This window comes from Dasypus novemcinctus, chromosome 2 (assembly GCF_030445035.2).
Source record: "Dasypus novemcinctus isolate mDasNov1 chromosome 2, mDasNov1.1.hap2, whole genome shotgun sequence".
In the NCBI taxonomy this organism is placed as follows: domain Eukaryota; kingdom Metazoa; phylum Chordata; class Mammalia; order Cingulata; family Dasypodidae; genus Dasypus; species Dasypus novemcinctus.
Window position 1 is genome coordinate 40,626,415 of NC_080674.1, and position 27,730 is coordinate 40,654,144.

The 27,730-nt window shown below is 39.5% G+C and overlaps 1 protein-coding gene across 1 annotated transcript in view; it reads left to right on the plus strand.

Moving 5' to 3' along the window:
- The window catches only part of WDR70 (WD repeat domain 70), a 387,773-nt gene that overhangs the window by 106,687 nt on the left and 253,356 nt on the right, over positions 1 to 27,730 (plus strand). Inside the window, exon 6 of the mRNA XM_004447213.3 lies at positions 13,320 to 13,379. Coding sequence (XP_004447270.1) covers positions 13,320 to 13,379 — 60 coding nt within the window. The remainder of the gene's footprint in view (positions 1 to 13,319; positions 13,380 to 27,730) is intronic.

Consider the following 27,730-nt stretch of genomic DNA (forward strand, 5'->3'; position numbering starts at 1 on the left):
CTTGCTGTCTGCTCTCTGTTCATTCACTGTGCATTCTTCTATGTCTTTTTGTCTCTCTTTGTTGGGTCTTCTTGATGTGCTGGCTCTCCACAGGTGTGTGGGCCATCAGCTCTTCGCAGGTGCGGGACATCCTGCCCTCACAAGGAGGCTCCGGGACATGAACCCATGGCCTCCCATGTGGTAGATGGGAGCCCAATGGATTGAACCACAGCTGCTTCTCCCTCTAATGTATTTTTTTTTAAAGATTTACTTTTTCAAAATTTATTTCTCTCCTCTTTCCTGCCCTCCCCCCTTCAATTGTCAGCTCTCTGTGTCCATTCGCTGTGTGTTCTTCTGTGTCCACTTGTATTCTTGTCAGTGGCACCGGCAATCTGTATCTCCTTTTGTTGTGTCATCTTGCTGCATCAGCTCTCCATGCGTGCAGCACCACCCTGGGCAGGTTGCACTTTTTTTCGTGCTGGGCGGCTCTCCTTACGGGGCACACTCCTTGCGCTTGGGGCTCCCCTATGCAGGGGACACCCCTGCGTGGCATGGCACTCCTTGCGCGCATCAGCACTGTGTGTGGACCAGCTCATCACACCGGTCAGGAGGTCCTGGGTTTGAACTCTGGACCTCCCATGTGGTAGACGGACACTATCTGTTGAGCCAAATCCACTTCCCATCTAATATATTTTTAATCTCATCCATTATGTCTGTCATTCCCATAAGGTCTGTTACTTTTCAGGCTTTCAGATTATTCTTTATGCTCACCCAGTGTTGTCTTAATATCCTTTATCTCTTTAGTCATATTTTCTTTAAATTCTTTAAATTGATTTAGGAGAGTTGTGTGGTTATGATTGATAAATTGTCTTAAATCCTGAATCTCTTCAGCATATTTGGTTTGTTTCTTTGGCTGGGCCATTTCTTCCTTTTTCCTAGTATGAGTTGTAGTTTTTTGCTGATGTCTAGGCATCTGATATGTTGGTGAATTTTCTCTAATGTACAATTTCTCTCTTGCCTATTATTTTTTCACAGCTCTTCTTTGATATTTAGTCCAACTTATTCTAAGCCCTAAAAATTGCCCAGCTTAAGTTACCAAAAACCGTGCCAGGGACTCACTGATGCAGTGTAAAGAGTGGGATAAAGAGAGCTTTAATGTAATATCTTTTAAAAAAATGAATAAATTGAGTAGGATTTGGGAAAAAAATAAATAAAAGTGGTTTCTGTTCATGTAATTTTCAGACTGGCCAGCAGGTGGTGCTTGTTAGCATATGTTTCCACAGAGGTCTCTCAATATTTCTTTGTTTTGATCTGGCCAGAGCCCAGATTCAAAGTGGGCTCCTCTAGTGGAAATCACTGACGAAAAGCGTCCTCACTCCCCCTCCCTATTCCCTCGTAATAGCTGGGTGGAAGGAAGATGTGCTACTTTCTTATCGGCTTCTGTGAGCCTTGGGTTTTACAGGCAATGAATATCTCAGGTCGGGGAGGGGAGCCCTCAGCAGCCAGGAGATTTAGTAACTCTGTTTCCACTTCTTGGTCTCTTTGTCCCTCAACCTCTTTGGAGTTGTGAAGCACTGTCCTGGTCTGCTTCCCATATTGACCTAAAATAACTCTTTACTACTTTACTTCTTATTATTGTAATTAATTAATACTTTATGGATTTTTTAAAAAAAGATTTATTTATTTCTCTCCCCCCCTCCCCCCACCCCGGTTGTTTGTTCCCTGTGTTGATTTGCTGCGTGTTCTTCTTTGTTCGCTTCTGTTGTCAGCGGCACAGGAATCTGTGTTTCTTTTTGTTGCGTCATCTTGTTGTGTCAGCTCTCCGTGTGTGCAGCGCCATTCCTGGGCAGGCTGCACTTTCTTTTGTGCTGGGCGGCTCTCCTTGCGGGGCGCACTCCTTGCGCATGGGGCTCCCCTATGTGGGGGACACCCCTGTGTGGCGTGGCACTCCTTGTACGCATCAGCACTGTGCGTGGGCCAGCTGCACACGGGTCAAGGAGGCCTGGGGTTTGAACCGGGGACCTCCCATGTGGTAGATGGACGCTCTAAGCACTGGGCCAAGTCTGCTTCCCATACTTTACGGATTTTTAACAATTCTGTCACTGGATTGCAAGTTCCATGAGGGCAGGAACTTCTGTCTTTATGACCAGAGTGACCTCATTGTCTTTAACAGTGCTAGGCACAGTCAGTGCTGAATAAATATTTATGAACTAATTAACTACATGAATGATGGCAGAGAAATGGGGAACTGTCTTTGTTTCTTTTTTTCATAATTCCTTACATCGTTGTTGACCTCAGCTCTCCACACCTCAGCTCTCCACACCTAAGTTCTTAAGATGTCTGTCCCCCATTCCAACTATGTTGTATCAATTCAGCTCCCTTTTAGTCAATTTTTTTCCAAATTTATTTTATTGATACATATTAATAAACTGTACAGTTCATACAAAAGGTACAAACAATGGTATTTGGTATAATTACATAGTTGTGCACTCAGTTATTAGCAGTGCATTTTCATTATTTCAATACTGCTACTGATAAACATAAGAGAAACAAGAAACTTCTTTAGACAGTTGGACGAATATTTTAACATGCCTCCCTGTCCTTGGACTAGAATTTACCTTATATTGTAATTTCCTAGTTTAGCCTCCACAGTATAGCCATGGTGATTGAAAAGAACCAAAATACTCAAATCTTACCAAATTGTTCTCCATGGCTTGCAGCTTAAATTTTAAATTCTTGGTATTGAATACAATCTGATTCATAACTACTCTCTGGTTTGATAATTTTTCCCCTTTATTTTTAATTTGTTTTAGATTACATAAATGTTACATTGAAATATGGGGGATTCCCAAATATTGCACCTCCCCCACATACTTCCCCATTAACAACATTTTTTATTAGTGTGATACGTTTGTTAAAATTGATAAATACATATTGAGGCATTGCTACTGACCATAGTCTATAGTTTACATTATACTTTATACTTTGAACTGTACAATTTTATAGGGTTTGATAATATGTATAATGGCCTGTACCCATCGCTGCAATATTGCACAGAACAATTCCAATGTCCCCAAAATGCCCCATGTTACAATAATTTTTCCTTCTCCCTCCCCTCAGAACCACTGGTGACCACTTTCTTTATATCAGTGTTATACGTTCTTCCATTACTAGAATAATAATGTCTATTTTACTTTTGTTTGTTCATTCCTTAATCTTGAGGATTTTGGAATGGTGATGCCTATTAGCTTCTGATTGAGAAAGGGCTTAGATCTCATTGGACAGGTGGATGAAACTGTCATGCATGCAGTTGTAGATACTCTGTTTTTTTTTTTTTGGGATGGATGTTGTCCATCATCATCCTTTTTTTTTGAACCTGGGACTGGGTATATGGGAAGCCAGTGCTTAACCACTGAGCCACATTGCTTCCCTGAGGTGAATTTTTTTATTGTTTTGCTTTTTTTTCCTTCCAGGAGAAACTGGAAACCAAACCTGGGACCTCCCATGTGGGAGGTGGGAACTCAACTGCTTTAGCCACATACACTACCCATCATCCTTTTATTAGTTGTCCTGAGTGAGTTTGATGAACTGGAGAGTAGGTTTTGGCTGCAACTTTGCTGATGACTCAACCAGCATATGAAAGACTAGAACATTTAAATCTTAGGACATATATTTAATGGGTATAGTGCTAATTATGGGTTCACCAAAAGGGGGCAGAAGAACAATGTATAGGAAAATTATAAATGATTGTAACTCTGATACATTGAGAAGATAGGTTATCATATATTCCAAGGTAAAGTACACTGACAGGGTATCAATTTCCTGGGATTGTCTGCCCTGACTATAGTGTCTAGATGTCTCTAGAGTAGGGGTTCTTAACAAGGGATCTGTAAGCTTGAATTGAATAGCAAAGAAAAAACAACAGTATTCTTGTGGGGACATGTTGGTGCAGGTGTGATATATTTATTAAATAATACACACTATAGTGTGGACTTAGTAAGGGGTCTCTAGTTTTCACATGATTGGCAAAGGGGTTTGTGGAAGAAAAAAGATTAAGAGCTCCTGCTCTAGAGCCCTCAGAAGCACCCCTGCTTGAGGCACAGTTTAGTGTCCCAATCAGTGAGATTCTCCTGAGATGTGCATAAGCATATCCTTTGGAATGACCTCCTAACTCGCTTTGAAATCTCTTAGCCATAAAAACTCACTTGTATTTAGTATTTCCCCCTTTTGGTCAAGGTCTGTTTTCCAAATGCATTGCTAGTTGACTCTTGGTGATTGATAATCCCACGGTGCCCTGGGAGTCATGTCCCACAGTGGGGGGAATGCAGTGAGTTTATATGCTGAGTTTGGCTCAGAGAGAGGCCACATTTGAGCAACTAGGAAGCTTTCAAGAGCTAACTCTTAGGCAATATAGATTACTAGGTTAAGTTTCGGTTTCACAAGAACAAGGTTTATAAGTACAGGCATCAATATCAAGGGCCTGATGTATTGGTCTGCCCTCCTCCTCTGGGCACTCTGTGTACTCTAGAAATTCTTGCCGCTCTATTAGAGAATGTAGCAGGACCCCCCAGGATGGGAATTTAATATTCGGTTGATTTTTGTGTGGGTTTTCACCCACTGAGAGAATACCCCGTGACCACATGAACACATTCATATTCCATAGAGGTGTGCCCCTGGTGCTCCCCTCTCCACACCACTGATACCTTCCACCAGTCATCCTCCCCTGCCACAGTTGCAGCCCTTCTGCAGTCTAAAACCTCCCCAAAATACAAAGCCTCCCCCAAATAAATTTTTTTTGCATCATGCCTTTCATCACTCTAACATCTGTTTTATGTATATTGACAGTTTCTTCTGTATGTTCCCCCGGTGTCTTTTTTCCTTCTTCTTTCCTCTCTTTGTTTTCAAAGAAACTTTAGGGTTACAGAAAATTCACATAGAAAATATTGGGGTTTCCCATATACCCCACCCCTCCTCCTCTCACATTTTCCTGTATTATTAACATTTTACATGATTATGGTATATTTATTACAGTTGATGAAGTGAAGTGAAGCATTGCTGCTAACCATGGTCAGTGGTTTACATTATGGTTTACATTTTGTACTGTATACTTTTATAGGTTTTGATAAAATATATAATGGCCTCTATCTGTCATCGCAAGATCATGTGTAACAATTCGAATGCCCCAGAAATGCCCTATGTTCCACCTATTCTTCTTATTAATGTATGGAACTATGAACCTCATTATTGAAAAATTGAAACTTTGTGGTCACTATAGGTTCTGAGCGGAGTAGGGAAGAATAGGTGGAAGTATAGGTGGTTTAATACTTTAAAACACATACCCTCATACCACATTCCTTTGCCCTTTTTCCTGCTGGCAGTTTAAACTCCAGCCAGGCAAAAATAATTGTAGTTCATAAAATGTAAAGATTCTTGTTATTCCAACTCATTTGCCCTCAACATATACCTACAGAACCTCTATTTATTTTTCCAAAGGCACCTGAAATATCTTTTTTGAAGCTTTTTCTAAGCACCCCCTCATTTACCTGGCAGAAGATAATTTAGCACTGAATCCTGTGTATGCTTCTGCCATAACATGTGGAACATTTTTGTTTGTCTATTTTTTATCTGCGTGTTTTGCTTCACTGGACTGACAGTTATGAACAGTTTTTATCTTTAACTGTAGTATCTGGTATGTGGTATGTAGTTATTGATAATAAGTGTTTGTTAAGGAAATGTATGAGTGAGTGGATGAATAAATGAATTACTATTGTCAGTCTTATTGGATGTCCAGAGTTACCCAGTAATAGACTTTACTTCTGACTGCCTGTGGTCTTGCAGTGCTAAACTGTAACCCAACTAGTTTCTGAAAGAAAATAGCACTAATTTTCAAACTCCTGGTTGGCAATTCCTACTTTGTGGCAGACCTTTGTTATGAGGTAGACCATCTTTTATGGCTTATTCTACTATACATATACAACTTTCTTAATTTATGGTAACTTTCCCCCAGGAAGGTTGTTTCTGATTTGCAAATCTTTTAAAACAGTGTGAAGACGTAAATCACATGGAATTGTTGCTCATGTTATTCCATCTGTGTGCCCAGTCATCGTTGTTGTTGGGGATAGACCAATAACCTGGGAAATAATTCGTTAGTTGGTATTTAAAATCAAAGCCAAAGAAAAATTTATATCCTTTTCTTCCTTCCATTAAGACCGTAGCTCTTGTTATGAATTTCGGCAATAAATGACTTCATTGATGTCTTGTAGTTTATGATGTCCCCTGGCAAGAAAATCTTGAAAATATTTTACTGTTGAAGCAAATTTCACACAAAGCCATATTTCAAAAAATCATCAGTAAAAGTTCTGGAAAAAGAACAGTCACCTTCGAGTGATATGTTACCAAAAGATGGATCGCTACTATTTTAGATTATTTAGCGGTGCCAATTATATGGGCTTTTTATGAGTTATGCTCTACATTATTTCTAGTAAAATGTTGATTTTGAATGTAAACAGCATTTATTTAAACATTTAATTCACTTCTAAAGTAAATACCAAGTTGTTCTGTGTTCTTGCAAATTTTTTCTTTAAATGTCAGAAATTGTCTATATATAGGCACATTCTGCATTGAATTAAACAACATAATTTTTACCTCAGCTTTTTGGTGACAGTGTTTCTGTTTGCTGAGTGATGAAAAAGTAATTAGTTATGAAATGAGACACAGACATTGTAATAGATTCTTCTCTAAGTGAAATATTTGAACTGTTCTCCTACTCCTTGCAAGAGTGCCTAGCAGTTTTACATGATTTAAAAAAAGAAACGTTTTAGTTTGAAAATACTTTAGAAATTGCAGTGCAGTTACAAAACTAACACAAACTTCATACAGAAAGCTCCATCATATCCCTACACTGTCCAAATATCCAGATGCACCAATTTTAACATTTTGCCACATTTTCGTATCATTTTAGCTGTCTATCATTCTTTCAGTTCATCTCTCTGTCCATCTTTCTGTATTTCTATGTCTGTCTATAAATTCGTTTTCTGAACACTTGATTGTAGATTTTGTATATCATATTGTTTGAGTCCATAATACAGCCATTTACATTTCCTAAGGACAAGCATATTCATGTATGTATCCACCTTAAGTGCAGTTATCAAGTTCAAGAAATTTAACATTGATATAAAGCTTGTTATTTTTTTCTTACGTCCTACTAATATCCTTTTGAGACTTCTCTCCTCCCTTGTTAGTCCAGGATTATGTATTGCCTTTAATTGTCATTGTCTCTTTAATTGTGCAAGTGTGCGCTCTCTCTTTCATTGTGAAAACATATTCAGCAAGAACTTTCCCATTTCACCCACTTCCAAGCATATCATTCAGTGGTATTAATCATCTTCTGTTACTAAAACTTTCCTGTCTCTCCAAACAGAAATCCTTCACCCATTTTGAATTAACTCCTTTTACCCTCTCTTCCCTACCCCTAGCAACTATAGTCTAATTTCTGTCTCTGTGAGCTTGTATATTTTATTTGTAGTTATCATGGGGTTTACATTTAACACACTGAATCTATAACAATCTCATTTGTCTTGATAGCTACTTAACTTCAATAGTATATATAAACTATGTTCCTATACCCTTACATGATCCCACCCTTATGTGGTTCTTGTCACAAGATACATGTTTATACATTACATCCAAAAACACTGATATATTGTTACATTATATTCATTGCCTTTTAGGGCCTGTAGGAAGTAAAAATTGGAGTTGCAAATATACAGTAGTACTGGCATTTATATTTATCCAGATGTTACCCTTACCACAGCTCTTTATGTCTTCATGAATCTTTGATCTATTTTCTATTGTTCTTTCCTTTCAATTTACAGAACTCTCTTTAGCATCTCTTGTAGGGTTGGTCTATAGATGACAAATTCCCTCAGACTTTGTTTATCTGGGAATGTCTTAATCTCTCCCTTCGTTTCTGAAAGACAGTTTTGTTGGATATAGAATTCTTGGCAGTTTTTTGTTTTCAGTACTTGAAATGTGTCATTCCACTGCCTTCTTGCCACCATGGTTTCTGATGAAAAATTGGCACTTATTGAGGCTTCTTTTGTACATGATATGTTGTTTCTCTCTTGTGTCTCTGAGAATTCATTCTTTATCTTTGGCAGTCGACAGTTTGATTAGAATATGCTGTAATGTGGGTCTCTTTGGGTTTATCCTGTTTGGAGTTCATTGAACAATTTGGTGGTTCGTGTATTTGTGCCTCTCTCTATCTTCTCCTTTTGGGACTCCCACAATGCATATTTTGGGACATTTGATGGTATCCCATAGGCTCCTTAATCTCTGTTTATTTTTTTTCCTTCTTTCCGTTCCTCAAATTGGATGATTTTAATTTTTTTATCTTCAGATTCCATGATTCTTTCTTCTGCCAGCTCCAATCTGCTGTTGAACCCTTTTAGGGAATTTTAAATTTCTGTTACTGTGGTCTTCAACTCTGTTTGGTTCCTTTTCTTAATTTCCATTTCTCTATTGATATCCTCTTTGTGTTCATCTATTGCTTCTCTTCAATTCTTTGTCCATGTTTTCGTTTAACTCTTTGAGCATAATTAGGATTGTTTTTTTAAAATTCTTGTCTGGAATGTTCCATGTCTGGACCTCCTCATTGATGGTTTTCTTTTTCTTTTTTAAAAAGATCTATTTATTTATTTATTTATTTATTTATTTCTCTCTCTCCCCTTCCCCCCCACTCTGGTTGTCTGTTCTCTGTGTCTATTTGCTGCGTCTTCTTCTTTGTCAGCCTCTGTTGTTGTCAGCGGCACAGGAATCTGTGTTTCTTTCTGTTGCGTCATCTTGTTGTATCAGCTCTCCGTGTGGGTGGCACCATTCTTAGGCAGGCTGCACTTTCTTTTGCACTGGGCGGCTCTCCTATGGGGCGCACTGCTTGCGCGTGGGGCTCCCCTACGCGGGGGACACCCCTGTGTGGCATGGCACGGCACTCCTTGCGCGCATCAGCACTGCACATGGGCCAGCTCCACATGGGTCAAGGAAGCCCGGGATTTGAACCACGGACCTCCCATGTGGTAGATGGACACCCTAACTACTGGGCCAAGTCCGCTTCCCTGATGGTTTCTAATGATTTAATTTTCTCCTTTCCTGGGCCTGGCCCATCACTTCCTGTTTCTTTGTATGTTTTCTTGTTGAAACTGGACATTTTGGTTTTCTTTTTTTTTTTGAGTTACCGAGGGCTGGGGATTGAACCTGGGACCTCGTATGTGGGAAGCTAGTGCTCAACCACTGAGCCACATTAGTTCCCCTTAGTTGGTTTTTCCATTTGTTTTGCTTGTTGTTTGTTTGTCTTTAGGAAACACAGGAACTTAACCTGGGACCTCCCAAGTGGGAAGCAGATGCTCAACCATTTGAGCCACATCTGCTCCCCCATTTTGATATTTTAATGTGTTATTGCTGTACTTTAGACTGCGGTATCTACTCCTTAAGCTTGTATATAGCTAGTATTATGGCAGTTTTCCTTGAATGCTAGGTGCTAAAAAGGAAAAACAAAGAAGTAAAAAAGAAAATACCTTTCCCAGTCTTTGCATATTAATCTGTGAAAGTGCTCTCCTGCAGGGCTTATCTGTACATTAAATAGGGATCTCTCTGATCCTTTCTATACATGCTTCTTGTCTTAGGCATGCACACGATACCCTAAGAATTCTCATAGGAATTCCCCTGTTAATATGGATACAAATGTCTCCTACTCCATGGGAAACAGTTTCTTCACACTGTATCATCACACTGTACTATATGTCCTATAGCCAGCAGTCCTTTGCCCCAGGCAGCATGACTTGACTGTTATCCCACAGTATTCTGTAGGAGAGTTCGTGAACCACCTTTTGCATGCAGGGCAAGGCGTATATGCTCTCAGTGTGTACACAAGGGTCACTCTGCTTCCTCTGGAACCAGGACCAGGAATCTGCACTGGGAGCCTGGTCTAGTTCCATGCTGAGCTGGTGATGGTTCGGGGAGGGGCTAGTCAGGGCACCACAAGATCCTACTACTTTTAAGTAGACTTTTTCTTGATGTGGTCCTTGCCCTGTTACTGCAGACTGAAGCTTTAGTTGTTTTCTGGAGCTTTGAGGAAGATGTTCCTACCAATTCTTGCTTGTTATTCAAAGCTTCTGTGGGGGCCAGAGTTCAGAAGTGTGTCACTCCACCATCTTGATCAAGGTGGTGACTATACATGAGTTTTCATTCCTTACAAATATTATCATCTGCAAAGGGAGCAGCGGCTTGCGTAAATGCTCAATGGATAGCGCATCTGCCTACCACATGGGAGGTTCTGGGTTCAAACCCAGGGCCTCCTGACCTGTGTGATGAGCTGGCCCACACCCAGTGCTGATGTGCGCAAGGAGTGCCATGCCACGCAGGGGTGTCCCCCACGTAGGGGAGCCCCACGTGCAAGGAGTGCATCCCGTAAGGAGAGCCACCCAGGAAGAAAAAAGTGCAGGCTGCCCTGGAGTGGTGCCGCACACACGGAGAGCTTATGCAGCAAGATGACGCAACAAAAAGAGACATGGATTCCAGGTGCCACTGACAAGAATCCAAGCAGACACAGAAGAACAAACAGCGAATGGTCACAGAGAGCAGACAACTGGGCGGGGGGTGGGGGGGAGGGTGGGAAAGAGGAGAGATAAATAAAAAATAAATAAAAAATTCTACATAGAGGCAGTCCACAATTCCTTTGTTCAACTTTTAAAGTTATTTTTGATTGTGTGTTAGAATATTGATATTTCTAAATAGGCATGTGTAGCATTTTCCACAACATTATATACCATACAGTAATATCTTTGACTTGAAATATACTGAAAACATTCCAGCTTTTTCTTTATTCCTGTTTAGTGCCTTCTTGGTTTCTAATCTACTTTTTCACTGATCTGTAATAGAAATGGACTGTAGTAATTTCTCAGATGCAAACAGTCTAAACAAAACTACCTTTTCCCCCTCCTCTCTATCCCTGCAACTTCGTATCTGCTTTTAGTCAGGGAGAAAATCATTTGTTCTCAAAAGATTTTCAGTTTTTGTACGTCTTCAGTTATCCCTTGCTTCTTACTCACCAGATTGACCGGATGGATAGCGTCTGCTTTTCTTGATAGATACAGCTGTTAATCTAAAGTTTGAGGGTAAGTTAAAAATTGCATTCTAATGTGATCAACAAGATAGACATTGGACCATTTATTCATTCCCCAAACTTCTTTTGTGTGCCTGCTATTCATCACCTGTTTCTGTGGACTGCAGATCCACAGATGATAGACATGTACCCAATCTTTGAGAGGTATACGTTTTGCTGTTTGTTTAGGGGATGCTAGGGAGGGTAACAGGTCAAAATTACAATGCAGTATGATAAGTTCTGTGGTAAGTTCATAGCAGGGGAAAGATTGAAGATATTTTAGGAAGAACTAGTGACTTACTGATTCATTAAGGATCTTGAAGAAAGAAGGGCAATGGGGACCAAAATTTCTTAGAACCCATATGTTCAATTAAGCAGATTGCAAGATGATCCAAAATGAAGTTGTAATGGGTGGAGAATTTTAATATGATTACCCTGTTCTTAGATAATGGAAACATTACTAAATAATGAAATCTCTTATTCAAGTGATCACCGTGATCTCTTATGTCTGCTTTCTGCATCCTTCTACTCTATTCTTCCATTATTTTGTTCATACCCCTGTATATCAGCATTTATTATATTGAGTTAGAGTCACTGATGGCTCCATCTTTGATCATAATGCTTCATGGAAGCAGGGATGTGTAGAGACTGCATCTGGTGCCACTTAGCATTTGGTACAGTCTCACTTCAATAAATGCTTATTGAGTCATAAAATCAGAGAATGACTCCAAGTTCTTATTTGTACCATTTCTGAACAATAGGCTTTCTTTAACTTTTTTTTTTAATGTAAAGATTTATTTATTTATTTAATTCTGCCCCCCCCCCCCCCCCGTTGTCTGTTCTCTGTGTCTATTTGCTGCGTCTTGTTTCTTTGTCCGCTTCTATTGTCCTCAGCTGCACGGGAAGTGTGGGCAGCGCCGTTCCTGGGCAGGCTGCACTTTCTTTCGCGCTGGGCGGCTCTTTTTACCAGCGCACTCCTTGTGCGTGGGGCTCCCCTACGCCGGGGACACTCCTTGTGCACATCAGCACTGCACATGGGCCAGCTCCACAAGGGTCAAGGAGGCCCAGGGTTTGAACCGCGGACCTCCCATGTGGTAGATGGACGCCCTAACCACTGGGCCAAGTCCATTTTGCCTTTCTTTAACTTTTAATGGTTAAAAAAGTGCTAAAATATGCACAGATTTTGGTTTCTGTGCAGTTGGTCTCCATTATAAATTAAGTACATGATACTTTTAGGTATGCTCAAATTTAGAGAGGACTCTTAATATTTTAGATCCTGAGATGAACTTGTTGGTTATTTTTAAGAAATTCTGAAATGATCATTTTGCCCAGAGCTTACAGTATTTTAAAATATACTTTTTGATACTAATGTGGGATCAATAGTATCCTAATTTATTAATTTCCTTCAGTTAATGATTTTCTGGTATTTGAGAGATTTTTCTCTCAGATTCAGTAAGAAAGAAAAATAGAGGATTGTGTTTTAGCAATATGTAACAAATTCTCATGTAAATTATGGTTCTCTTTTACTGTGTTGTGTTGGCAGGAAAACGGTGTTTTAAATACAGTGTTTATCAGCAATCTTAATTGTTAGGGTAAATTTAAATGCCAGTTTCAGTTAATAATGACGATTTAGTCCATTTTTTCCCTGTGATTGTTAGATTCTCTTTGATTTAATAATATAGAATTTTGAAAATTACCCAGAAAAAATTCTTTGGTTTGTTCACCTTGAACATTAAAGCACAATTAATTAAAAAAAAAATATGAAAAATATTTGAACATTATTCCATTTTTTATAGAGGTTTTTGATGCTCAATTCTTATGTGATTTAAAGGCACAAAAATTCATAATTTCTCATTATTAATTATGTCATCACTAACTTGATTTTTAAAATCTTTGGATTAGATTAAAATTTTAATGTCGTTTAAGAATTAGAAATTTCATACAATGTGGAGAATTTCCTAAGTTTATTTTTGTAGAGATCTAAAATAAATGTATCATAATCTTGAGTGAGCAACTGTAGTCTGTCTAGAAGTGCAGAAATGAGGAAATACTCTTATACTTTAAAAAAACGATTATTTTAAAGCTTTACGTGAAAAGCCCTGATACAGTTTGAAAAAAAGTATTTTCTGTGAATGGGGCATGCAGTTATCCCTCAAATAAATTCTTTTGAATTTTCTTATTTCAGAATCCTGTCCATAAGATTCCTGACTCCCATGAGATAACACTGAAACATGGCACTAAAACAGTAAGTTTTTAAGCTTTGGTTATTTTTTTCCCCCAGTAATAGAGCTTTCATGGATAACTGAACTAGTAAGCCAAATTTGTATTGTCTAATTATAAAATTATAGAATCAGCTGATGTCATAAAAGCTATTGGCATTAAAGAAATAGAAAGATTACTTTTTCTGTCTAGTCCAAATAGCCATTGCCTTTCATTTAAAATAGGAACACTTATTGTCATTGTTATTGTTGGCTTTAAAACCTCTTTTTCTTTGATATGGGAACATTATAAATGGGGGAAAGAGTTGAAACTCAAATGCTGTTTTGTTTTTATGGTGTGGGAAAATTTCTTACCACCCTTAGCTTTACTTTTAAATCACCGAAAGGCCTGAGTTTGTTCATTTTTCAGATAAATGTTGAGATAAGGAGTGAACATTAAATAGTCCCTTAGTGTTTTCGTAAAAGTAAAAAGTATAGAAGGATATATTCATAACTTCTTAGTAGTGCATCTTTCTTATACAGTAAAGAGAAATAAATCCATAACAGATGATGACACATTTGGCAACATCAAAATTAAAATTTTCCTGTACCTCAAAACGAAGTTATAAGACAAATGACAGACTAGGAGGAAATATTTACAATATGTAATTCCAGAATGATAACGCTGATTAAAGAACTCTTAACAAATCAATAAGACACATACCAGTAGAAAAATATCAAATCATATGAGTAAGCAATTCATGAAAAAACATACAAATTGCCAGTTAAACTTAAGATATCTGTCCTGATAGTCATCAGGGAAATAGGATTTAAAATGAGATAATTTTTACCTATTAAATTAGAATGTAAAAATTAATAATATCAAATATGTCCAAATAGATACTTTCATAAACTGTTGATGAAGTATAGCTAGTAATGGTAGACTTTTTGGAGGGTATTTTGGCAATATTTATTAAAATTGATAATGCACATTCCTTTCAACCCAGTCATTCTAGTTATGATAGCACTTGAAATATGCACATTTGTTGGGAGGGGTATGTTTAAAGATGTTAATTTCGACATTTTTATAGTAAAAATTGGAAATAAACTAAACTATGGAATTGTGGAATATTATGGAATACTCTGCAATGATTAAAAATAAAGTTTAAGTCATGTCTATAAAATATATGAGAAAACAAAATATGTAAAATACTTAATTTACGTTAAAATGGACTAAAGACATATTATTTACATGTTCAAATATATATAAAATCAGATTTTAAAACTAATATATAAGGATATAAACCAAACTGATGAAACTGGCTATGTATGGGGATAGGAGTAGGAGTGGATCTGGTGATGAAGGTGTCTTTAGACTTTAATTTTACCTATTTTAGAACTTGTTACAGTGAGAACATATCCATGTATTTATGTAATTATAAGGTAGAACAAACTAAAAGAAACTATTTGATCACATAAGTTTAGTGTATACCTGTGAGAAAGATTTTGGAAATTAGAGGAAATAATGGGTTCATTGATCAGATAAGACATAATAGAAGTTGAAGTTATTTATGGGTGAGCTGTGAATTTGTTATTTTGGGGCTATACCTTCCTTGTTTTTATGTGTGAAATCAAGAACTGATACAAAATACATCTTTGTACACTTTCCATATGTGTGTTTCCTTTTGTATTTATTTACTTATTTTCATTTTCACATTTTAATTTTATTGTCATATTAAAAAAAATACTTAGATGACACAAAATGTTACATTAAAAAATATGAGGTTCCCATATACCCCAATCCCCACACCCTCCACTCCTCCCACATTGACAATTTCTTTCATTAGTGTGGTACATTCATTACATTTAATGAGTACATTTTGGAGCATTCTACAGAGCATGGATTATAGTTTATGTTGTAGTTTACACTCTCTCCTAGTCCATTCAGTAGGTCATGGCAGGATATATAGTGTCCTGCCTCTGTCCCTGCCATATCATTGAGGACAACTCTAAGTCGTCCTGAAAATGCCCCCATATCACACCTCTTCTTCTCTCTCCCTGCCCTCAGCAACTCCCATGGCCACTGTCTCCACATCAAGGTACAGTTTCTTCCATTGCTGGAATCACAATAATTCTGTGGTAGAATACCAGTAAGTCTACTCTAATCCATATTTTAGTCCTCCATCCTGAAGACCCTGGGATGGCAATGCCCACTCTGTTTCTGTCTCAAGAGGGGGCTTAGATTCCACATGGCTGGTAGATGGAATTCTCCCGCTTGCAGTTGTAGACTCTCTCAGTTCCCTGGTGTGGTGGTTGACCATCCCCATCTCCCTGTTAGCTGACATGGGGAAGTCCAACAAACTGGAGAGTAGGTGCTACAACTCCACTGAGGCTCAGGGCCCAGCCAGCACACAGTCAGTCCAGAGATTCAAGTCTACTGAGCATAAACCAACTCCAGTGCCAACTGCAGGTTCAGTAAAAGTCACAGAAGAGGCATGTGTAGAGAGGTGACATCTGAGTCCAACTCCATCACACTCAAGAACACACATTCTAAAGTAGGGCCTACTGGCAAGGCACTGAACTCTGGAGCCATCTGTCATGACCATAGGAGCTGGCTATCTCTGTAGCCCTCAGGAGCACTACTACTTGGGTTTATATCTACTTTGGCTGTCTCTGAGATCCTTCTGAGATATGCATAAGTGCGACCCCTCTGATGACCTCCTGATTCACTTTGAAGTCTCTTAGCCATATAAACTCATTTGTCTTTACCATTTCCACCTTTTATTCAATGTCTTTTTCTAGTAATATCACCAGCTGGTGCTTGGTAGAAATCCCTCAGTGCCAGAGAGGCTCATCCCCGGGAGCCATATCCCACGCTGGAATGTAATGCATTTACATTCTGAGTTTGGCTTAGAGAGTGGCCACATTTGAGCAAAATAGAGGCTCTCAGGAGGAACTCTTAGGCACCCTGCAGCTTTAGGCCTAGTTGAAATATCAGGCACACAGGCTCATAAGCATTGTATTCAGTATTCAGGGCTCATCATTGGACCATCCTTCTTCACTGGTCTTTGCTCTTGCACTTGGAGGATGGTTGCTGCTCTGTTCACCGGAATGGGGACTCAGAACTCCCTCAGCTGTTGTGTGAAACTCCACCTATTATGTCAATACCAGTGAACATCTGAACATACCTTTATACCCTATATGCGTGCCCTGGAGAACTCCATCCCACCCATGTATCCCCATCAATGACACCCCCATCAGTGCTTCTCCCCTGCCATAGTTGAACCCCTCTGTGATCCAAAACTTTTTAAAAAATGAAGTCTAATATATTGCTGAATTCAACTGATAGGAAAATGAAATAGTAATGATAGGTTTAAAGATTAGAAATAGAATACATAATAATTTAGAAAAACTAAAGTAAAAAATAAATTGGGGTTTTAAAAATATGAAGAATATCATAATAATTTTGTTTTTGATGTTTTGCCTTTCATCACTGTAATAGATGATACCTTGTGTGTACAGTGGCAAGACAATCTCTTCCATTTCATCCTCAGTGTCTACCTTTTTTTTTTTTTTTAATGTCTTCAAAAAAGTTTTAGGTCACCGTAAAGTCACATATACAAAATACGGGACTGTCAAACCCAACGTTAAATCCTTTTCCCCCTTCCCTAGCAATGATCTTTTTACATGTGGATCTTACATTTGCTGCATCTGATACAAAGGTATTGAAACATAGCTACCAACCATGGTTCCATTATGGTTTACATTTTAGAGTGTACACTTTTATACGTTTTTTATTACATTATGGTTTACATTTTAGATTATAAACCTTTATAGATTTTTGGTGATATTTAACATGGCCTGTATCCATCATTGCAGGACAATGCAGAACACTTTCATTGCCCCTCAGTACCCAGTCTTACAACTATTCTACTCCTCTCTCTCCTCCCCTTAGGGCCCACAATGACCACCAAGCTTCACTGCTTGACGGACAAGATTCATAGATACTTGCACCAATGCTGAAGGCTTGACCCACTAGTCTGTCTTGCCCTTTTGGGAGCCACCCATGCTCTCGAGAGATACCCTCCACTCGGTTTGAGAGCATCAGGCCTCCCCAGGATGGGGGCATAACACCTTCCCACTCATTGTTTGGGTCTCTACCCACTGATATAACACACCATGACATGATGAGCACTCACACATTCCCTAGAAGCCTGCCCAGGTGAACCCTGTGCCAGATGCCCCCTGTCAAACACCTTAAACCAGTAACCCTTATTATATTTTCTGAAGAATTTTCTTAGCATTGTAGTTTGAACCACATACCCTACAATTTCCCATGTTCACTTGCTCCCCCTCAACCCTCCCCCTGATTCTTTGGACCATCTGACCCATCCTCCTAACGCTATTCCCCGTCAAGCCTGCAAAGCCCAACCCCATAGTATCCCTATGCCCCTTTATCCCTTCACTGCACAACTACTTACCTCCATTTTATCATAGATTTTGCCCTTGTAGGCGTTGGCTCACAACCTTCCTTTTCCCCACTATATCCTGTAATCCTACCCTCCAGTCTCTAGCTCTCTGGGACAGCTGGATTTGCTTAATCCATATGAGAGAGGTCATGTAGTAGTTGTCCTTCAATGCCTGGCTTGCTTCACTTAACATAAGGTCCTCAGGATTCATCCATGTTATCCCATGTGTTAGTACTGTATTCCGTCTAACAACTGAGTAGTATTCCATTGTATGTATATACCACATTTTGTTTATCCATTCATCCTTTGATGGGCATTTGAGTTGATTCCAACTTTTGGCAAAAGTGAATAATGCCGTAGTGAACATTGGTGTGCCTATATCGTTTTGTGTCCTTGTTTTCAGTTCTGAGTATATATACCCAGCAGTGGAATTGCTGGGTCATATGGCAAATCCATAGCTAATTTTTGAGGAACTGCCAAACTGTCCTCCAGAATGGCTGAATCCTTCTACATTCCCACCAGCAGTGGATGAGAGTTCCCATTCCTTCACATCCTCTCCAAAACTTGTAGACTTCTGGTTTTTTAATAGTGGCCAGTCTAATGGGTGTAAGATCAGATCTTGTTGTAGTTTTGATTGGCATTTCCCTAATAGCTAGTGATGTTGAACATCTTTTCATGTGCTTTTTAGCCATTTATATTTCTTCTTTGGAGAAATGTCTGTTCAAATCTCTTGCCCATTTTTAAAATGGGGTATTTGTGTTTATTTTTGAGATATAGGATTTCTTTATATGTGTTGGATATTAGTCTCCTATCAGATATATGGTTACCAAATATTTTCTCCCATTGGGTAGGCTATCTTTTCACTTTCTTGATAAACTCCTTTGAGTACAAAAGATTTTAATTTTGAGGAGGTCCCATTTATCTACTTTTTCTTTTGCTGTTCATGCTTTGGAAGTGAAGTTCATGAAGCCATTTCTTATTACAAGTTCCTGTAGATGCTTCCCTACATTGTTTTCCAAGGTCTTTATGGTCTTGGTTCTTACATTTAGGTCTTTGATCCACTTGAGTTGATTTTTGTATAAGGTGTGAGATGATAATCCTCTTTCATTCATTTGCATATGGATATCCAGTTCTCCAAGCCTCATTTATTGTATAGGCCATTCCCAGTTGAGTGGGCTTGGTGACCTTGTCGAATATCAAATCTCCATTGTAAGTGATGTTAGTTGTGGGTTTTTCATATATGCCCTTTATCATGTTCAGAAAGTTTCCTTCTATTCCTATCTTTTGCAGTGTTTTTATCAGGAAAGGGTGCTGTATTTTGTCAAATGCTTTTTCTGCATCTATACATGTGATAATGTGATTTTTTTTTCCTTTGAACTGTTTATGTGGTGTATTACATTGATTGATTTTCTTATGTTGAACCATCCTTGCATACCACACTTGGTCATGGTGTATTTGATGTGCTGTTGAATACAATTAGGAAGTATTTTGTTGTGGATTTTAGCATCTAGTTTCATTAGAGAGATTGGTCTGTAATTTTCCTTACTTGTGATGTGTTTATTTGGCTTTGGTATTAGGGTAATGTTTTTTTTTTTAAAGATTTATTTATTTATTTAATTCCCCCCCTCCCCCGGTTGTCTGTTCTCTGTGTCTATTTGCTGCGCCTTGTTTCTTTGTCCGCTTCAGTTGTCGTCGCTTCTGTTGTCGTCAGCGGCACGGGAAGTGTGGGCGGCGCCATTCCTGGGCAGGCTGCACTTTCTTTCACGCTGGACGGCTCTCCTTACGGGGCGCATTCCTTGCGCGTGGGGCTCCCCTACGCGGGGGACACCCCTACGTGGCAGGGCACTCCTTGCGCGCATCAGCACTGTGCATGGGCCAGCTCCACACGGGTCAAGGAGGCCTGGGGTTTGAACCGCGGACCTCCCATGTGGTAGATGGATGCCCTAACCACTGGGCCAAGCCCGTTTCCCTAGGGTAATGTTAACATCATAGAATGAGTTAGGCAATATTCCTTTTATTTTGATTTTTTGGAAGAGTTTAAGCAAGATTGGAGTTAGTTCTTTCCAGAATGTTTGGTAGAATTCACCTGTGAAGCCATTTGACCCAGGGCTCTTCTTAGTTCAGAGGTTTTTAATGACTGATTCTGTCTCTTTTTTGTAATGGTTTGTTGAGATCATCAATTTCTTCTTTTGTCAATGTAGGCTGCTTATGTGTTTCTAGGAATTTGTCCATTTCCTTTAAATTGATCTTGTTGGCATATTGCTTTTCAAAGCATCCTCTTATGATATTCTTTATTTCAGTAGGGTCAGTGGTGATATCCCCTTTCTCATTTCTTATTTTGTATATTTGCATCTTCTCTCTTTTTTCTTTGTTAGTCTGTCAATTTGATTGATCTTCTCAAAGAACCAGCTTTTTGTTTTGTTTATTTTTTGAGCACTTTATTTTCAATTTCATTTAGTTCTGCTCTGATATTTGTTCTCTCCCTCTCCCTCTCCCTCTGCCTCTGCCTCTCCCTCTGCCTCTGCCTCTCCCTCTGCCTCTGCCTCTCCCTCTGCCTCTGCCTCTGCCTCTCCCCTGCCTCTCCCTCTCCCTCTCCCTCTCCCTCTCCCTCTCCCTCTGCCTCTGCCTCTGCCTCTGCCTCTGCCTCTGCCTCTGCCTCTGCCTCTCCCTCTGCCTCTGCCTCTGCCTCTGCCTCTCCCTCTCCCTCTCCCTCTCCCTCTCTCCCTCTCCCCTCTCCCCTCTCCCCTCTCCCCTCTCCCCTCTCCCCTCTCCCCTCTCCCCTCTTCCCTCTCCCCTCTCCCCCTCCCTCCTTTGGGGTCAGTTTGTTGTTTTTTTTAACTAATTCCTCCCAGTGTGCAGTTAGGTCTTCAATTTTAGCTCTTTCTTCTTTTTTATGTATGAATTTATGGCTGTGAATTTCCCTCTCAGTACAGCTTTTACTGCATCCTATAAGTTTTGATATGTTGTGTTGTCTTTTTCATTAGTTTCTTTTGAGATTCCTTCACCTACTGTTTGTCTAAGAATGTGTTGCTTAACTTCCATATCTTTGTGCCTAATCTAGTTCTCTGGCCTTTGCAGATTTCCAGCTTCATTCCACTCTGGTCAGAGAAATTATTTTGTATGATTTCAATCCTTCTGAATTCATTGAGACTTTCTCTGTGGCCCAGCATGTGGTCTATCTTGGAGAATGATCCATGTGTGCTTTTATATCCTGCTGTATTTGAGTCTAGTGTTCTGTATATGTCTATTAGGTCCAGATCCTTTAATATATTATTCCAAGTCTTTGTTTCTTTATTGATTCTCTGTTGAGATGTTCTGTGTAATGGTGATAATGGTGTATTAAAGTCTTCCACTATAACTGTAGAGGCATTTATTCTTCCACTTAGTTTTTCCAGTGTTTGCTTCACATATTTTAATGTGCCCTGGTTAGGAGCATAAATGTTTATGATTGTTCTTTCTTCTTGAAAGATTGCTCCTTTTACTAATATGTAGTGTCCATCTTTGTCCCTCACAATAGTGTTGCATTTAAAGTCTATTTTATCCAATATATTTTTTAATGATTTAGTTTTTTATTTCTCTCCCCTTTCCCTCCTTCCCACCCCAGTTGTCTGTTCTCCATGTCCATTCGCTGTGTGTTTTTCTGTGTCTGCTTCTGTTCTTTCACCGGCACCAGGAAACTGTGTCACTTTTTGTTGCCTCATCTTGCTGTGTCACCTCTCTGTGTGTGCAGGTGCCACTCCTGGGCAGGCTGAACTTTCTTTTGCCCTGGGCAGCTCTCCTTATGGGGTGCACCCATGTGTGCGGGGCTCCCCTTTATGGGGGACAGCCCTGCATAGCACGGCACTCCTTGTGCACATCAGTACTGTGCATGGGCCAGCTCCACACAGGTCAGGGAGGCCCTGGGTATGAACTGTGGACCTACCATGCAGTAGACAGATGCTCTATCCATTGATCCAAGGCTGCTTCCCTATCCAATATTTGTATAGCTACCCCTGCTGTTCTTTGGTTATTGTTTGCTTGTTAGATTGTTTTCCAGCCTTTCCCTTTCAACCTTCTTGAATCCCTGGGTCTAAGGTGGGTTTCTTGTACCCAGCATATTGATGGGTTATATTTCCTTATCCATTCTGCCAATCTGTGTCTCTTGACAGGTGAGTTTAAGCCATTAACATTCAGTGTTATTACTCTCAAGGAATTACTTACATTAGTCATATTTTCTTTGGATTTGTGTATGTCATCTGTTGTTTTATTTGTCTGTCTTTTTAATTGTTCTGTCATTTTCCTCCAACTCTGTCTTTCCTGGTTTTTTCTTTCCTCTTGTAGAACTCACTTCAGTATTTCTTGAAGGGCAGGTTTCTTTATTGGCATATTCTCTTAGTTTCTGTTTATGTATGAATATTTTGAAGTCTCCATCATTTTTGAATGTCAGCTTTGCTGGATAGAGTATTCTTGGACAAAACATTTTTTTTTAGTAGCTTGACTATATCATACCACTGCCTTCTTGCCTCCATTGTTTTAGATGAGAAATCAGCACTTAATCTTATTGAGCTTCCCTTATATGTGATGGTTCTCTTTTCTCTTACTGCATTCTCTTTTTCTTGCGCATTGGATAATTTGACAAGTAAATGTCTTGGGGTAGGTCTGTTGTGATTTATACTGTTTGAGGTGCATTGCACTTTCTGGACATGTATATCCATCTCCCTCTTTAGGCTTGGGAAATTTTCAGTAGTTATTTCCTCCAACACCCCTTTTGTCCCCTTTCCCTTCTCTTCTCCTTCTGGGATTCCTATAATGCGTATGTTTGTGTTGTCATTCAAATCCCTAAGTCCCTGCTGGATTTTTTCTGTGTTTTTATCTATCAATTCTACTATCTGTTTGTTTTCAGATGTACTGTCTTCCGCATCTAATTCTTTCTTTTACCTCTTCAAATCTGCTGCTATTTGCTGAGAGTATATTTTTGATTTCTTGAATTGTGCCATTCATCAACGTCATATCTGTATTTTTTTGTGTATGTTTACAATTTTTTCAGTATGCTATCCGAGTGTTTTCTTTTTTTTTTTTTTTTTAAAGATTTATTTATTTATTTAATTTCCCCCCCTCCCCTGGTTGTCTGTTCTTGGTGTCTATTTGCTGTGTCTTGTTTCTTTGTCCGCTTCTGTTGTCGTCAGCGGCACGGGAAGTGTGGGCGGCGCCATTCCTGGGCAGGCTGCTCTTTCTTTTCACGCTGGGCGGCTTTCCTCACGGGCGCACTCCTTGCGCGTGGGGCTCCCCTACGCGGGGGACACCCCTGGGTGGGGCGGCACTCCTTGCGCGCATCAGCACTGTGCATGGCCATCTCCACACGGGTCAAGGAGGCCCGGGGTTTGAACCGCGGACCTCCCATATGGTAGACGGACGCCCTAACCACTGGGCCAAAGTCCGTTTCCCTGAGTGTTTTCTTAATATCCTTAATCTCTTCCTTCACATCATTCAGTTGACCCATGATATTTGTTTGGAGAGGTTTGATTAGCTGTTTGATGTTGCTCCTTTTCCTTGTTTTTGGTTTGTTCATTGGATTAGGCCATGTCTTCTTGATTATTGGTATGGATTGTAATTTTTTGTTGCTGTCTGGTGATCATTTTATCTTGATTCAATTGATTAGCTTCTCCTACTCTTGGGTTTTATTTAGGTGCTATTTTTGTGTGTGTGTTAAGTTTTCTCTTTACACTTTGTTCTCATTCTATTTCCTTGTTGTTGTCTAAGTTCCCTTCAAGGAAAAAGATTAGGGCCAGGGAAAGCAAAAGATGTAAGATATTAAAAAGTATAATAGTAGTATTGATAATTAATGTTAGCAGAGGAACCATATAAGACCTAGGAGAATGAATATTAAACTCATGTAAGCAGTGTAGAGTTATGGGAATAAAAAAGTGGAGTACCTACAATGAAATGGGGAACTGAATATGGAGAAGTATATAGTATGAATTAAAAGGCCAATGTGATAAGGAGAGAAGGAAAGAGAAAAGAAAAGACAATAACATAAAGAGTTAATAAAAGAAGACAGAATAGAAGTGTTAGAAATGAAAAGTCAGAAAAATTGGGGGCTAAACAAAGAGAGGTGGAATGTAAGAGTAGCAACAGAAGGTGGAAGGAAGATAGAAAGATGTACGAAGGAAAAGAGGTAGCGTTGGTAGCCAAAATCAGAACACACAGAAAATAGGAAATTGAGCATGAAGAAGCACAGCAAATAAGAAACAAGCCAGGAGCACATAATAGAAACAAAGAAAAAAAGAAGAAGAAGAAGAAGAAAAAAAAGGGTGAGGGAATAAAGAGTAAGGAAAGACAAGAATACAAACAAACAAACAAACAAACAAAAAAACAGAAAAGCCCTCAAGCAAAGAATCAACCAAACCTTAAGTAAAACTAGACTTTCCTCTTATACCCATGTGGAGCTTGTCAGGCTGCTAGTGTTTTATCAGTGAATTACCCTGCAGCTTTCTCCCTGCAATTTTGAGGTGGGTTTTAGTGAGTAAACTAAGTTAAATTGTATAACAAAAGTAATCTTTTTTTTTTTTAAGGAAAAATAAGGGACCCAAGTGAAGCTTATACAAGGAAAATGTCTTTGTTTTCCCTGTCTCAACGTGTTAGCTAGATGTTTAATATCCCAGTGGGCTACTACTGTAAGAGGAGCTGGGAACTGAACCAGAGACCACCTAGCACATTTAAGGCTGAAACTCCTGCACTGAACCAACCCTTCTTCTTGGTCGACCTGCTCCTCAAAAAGAGTCCCCTTCCTGGAGCAGGATTGATTCTTTGCAATTGAATAAACTGATTAGGAATCTGTCCTTCCTTCTTTTTGCCTTCTTCACTTCTCTCTCTCTCCCAGGGCAGCAGGAATGCCATGTGAGAGCTCCTCTCCGAGATTCAAATTGGACCCTCTTTAACCAAATCACCATGGAAAATAATGTCTCTCACTCTCTTTGAGAGAGTACCCATACCTTACCAGGAACCCTAAATATGTTCTTGGAAGTCTCCCAAGCACTTCCTACTATGCGCCTCCCTCGTGTGTTGCACTGGAGTAGTTAATTGCTTTACTCCACCTTCTCCCAAACCAATTTTCCCTTATCCTAGGTCATTTGTGGAAATCAGGTTTCCTCAGTAGATTCGCCTCTCACCTCTTTCTAGTTTCTCCTCAAGCCAGCTGGTGTGCTGCTCAAAGCTCTAAAAGGGAGTTCCAGACAGTTGAATCCGCACTCTTTGGTCCACTCTGCAGGTTTCCTCAGTAGATTTGCCTCTCACCTCTTTCTAGTTTCTCCTCAAGCCAGCTGGTGTGCTGCTCAAAGCTCTAAAAGGGAGTTCCAGACAGTTGAATCCGCACTCTTTGGTCCACTCTGCACCCTTCCCCAGAACCCTCCCACTCTTGGCGTTTGTCCAAGACCGGCAGGGTTTGGGGAACGCTGGGTTCGGGGGAATGCCGGTTCTGGGACTGTGGGGTTTGGGAAACACTGCTGCTTCCTGCCCTAAGGGGAGGGGCTTAGCCTTTCCACAGCGTCAGCCACAAGCACCAGAAACCTGCAGTTTTATCTTGAGCAACACTTTTTGTCGCACTCTCTCCAGATTGATGTCCAGAAGCCTCCTGCTTTATGTGTTCCAAAAAAAAGGATTTTGTCCCCACTCAGCTGTTTTTTTGTAGGAGAGGTGATGTGCTTGTACTTACTCCTAAGCCATCTTGTCCCGCCTCCCTTCTTTTTGTATTTAGAGAGGGCTTAATGGTTGCTAAGCCTATTCAAGTGGATTAGGACAATATTCTTAACTCTATCAATTTCACCAAAAATCACTTCATTTGAATTTGAGTATGTATGTGTTAAGTAATAATGAATTAGGGAAAGGAGAGAATGGAATCATGATGATGGTGTATGCATCTAATATCCCAAAGACTGGAAATAAATTGACTTTATGTTTCTTGAGTTTATAGGCCAGCACATTTCTTCTGAAAACTCAATTGAAATCAGGAAATTTATTGAATCAGAAAATTACAAAAAATCCGAGTGAAATGACTTTTTAAGAATATTTCATTTTGGCCATAAAAAAAGCTTTAAAATCTCTACTCCTCTGCATAAGAAGCTCAATACTTCCTATATATATATATGCATATAAACATGCATATATATATATATACACTTTTAAAGATTAAACAGTCTCTGTGGAAAACCAGTGAAAAATGTAATCTTTTGTTAAGAAATTTGGGCTCAGACCTGGAGACAGCAGTTCTCATAGTGTGGTCCATAACCTTTTCAAGGATATTAACAAAGTCAAAAGTATTTTCATAATAATGCAAGATGGTAGACTTTGCTTTAGGCCATCATGGGGTAACAGGGACCAGGATTACCTTTTCACTCTAAACTACTAAAATGCTGACCAAAATATGTGAAACAGTGGTTGTTAGAGAATGACATTAGCCCTTACAGAACAATGAATACTGAGAGAAGTAAAACAAGAGGTACTCTGTAGTATTGCTCCATCCACTGTCTGGAGAGTTCCTCAATAACAGAGTGCAAGGAGTGGCAACCCAAACAGAGCCCTTGTTCCCCTGAGTTGCAGAGAAAGAATCTGGAATTTGGGGAGGCCAAGGCATCTTAAATTCTTGGGTCAGAGTATCAAAGAGGAGAACACAGCAGAGAGGGTGTGGGGACACTCTAGAGATCCACAGAAGGTTCCCCTTTAGAGTATAGGTGAGTACTAAGCAGTGCATGCGTATGAGGGAACTAATTCACTTGAAGAAAGAACAATGGAAAAGAAATAGGCAGAAAAATTTCCAAATTTTACATTGGGCCAAGAATAGTGTACCTGTCACCAGAGTAGAAAGAGTTCCTGACATATAGAGTATTGTGTTGAATCTTAAAAGCAAGATATAAACAGATCAAACTGTTAACAGGTTGTTTAGCTGGGCCCCACAAGAAATCCCCAAAATACTTAAAGGAATATAAAAAAAATCCAGCACCAATAATGTAAAATTCACAATGTCTGACATGTAAAGAAATAGGAATGTGCATCCCATAATGAAGGTATAATTATCAACCAATAGGAATAGATGCAGAAATGACATAGAATAGACAAGAATGTTAAAACATTATCATTTTCTCACTAAATTTTTGTTTTGAAAATAGTTTTTAATTAAAACATTTGTTAAAAAGTAATTGTTTTATTATTTTAAGTGGAGCAATGAGTAAATATGAAAAAATGCCTTAGTTTTAATTTCTGGTATGGTAAATATAGATAAACCTAACTCACATAAACAAAAACTCTTTGGAGTCCTCAGTAAAATTTTTAAGAGTGTAAAGTCTGTGAAACCAAAATATTTGAGAACTGCTGTTTTAAGGGAAAAAATCCATCTAATTCTTTTTTTTAAAAAAAGATTTATTTATTTATTTCTCTCCCCTCCCCCCCCCACCCCAGTTGTCTGTTCTCTCTGTCTATTTGCTGCATCTTCTTTGTCTGCTTCTGTTGTTGTCAGTGGCACGGGAATCTGTGTTTCTTTTGGTTGCGTCATCTTGTTGTGTCAGCTCTCCTGGTCAGGCTGCACTTTCTTTCGCTCTGGGTGGCTCTCCTTACAGGGCGCATTCCTTGCGCGTGGGGCTCCCCAGCGCGGAGACACCCCTGCGTGGCAGGGCACTCCTTGCGCGCATCAGCACTGCCCATGGGCCAGCCCCACATGGCTCAAGGAGGCCAGGGGTTTGAACTGCGGACCTCCCATGTGGTAGATGGACACCCTAACCACTGGGCCAAGTCCGCCGCCTCCATCTAATTCTTGATATCACATCTATTTTTTATTAATCAGACATTTGATATTTTTATTTTGAAATTATGATAGAATTCTACTAATTTTTTTTTCTCCCACCCCCTCCCCCACCGCAGCTTTTTGCTTGCTGTCTGCTCTCTGAGTCCCTTCGCTGCAC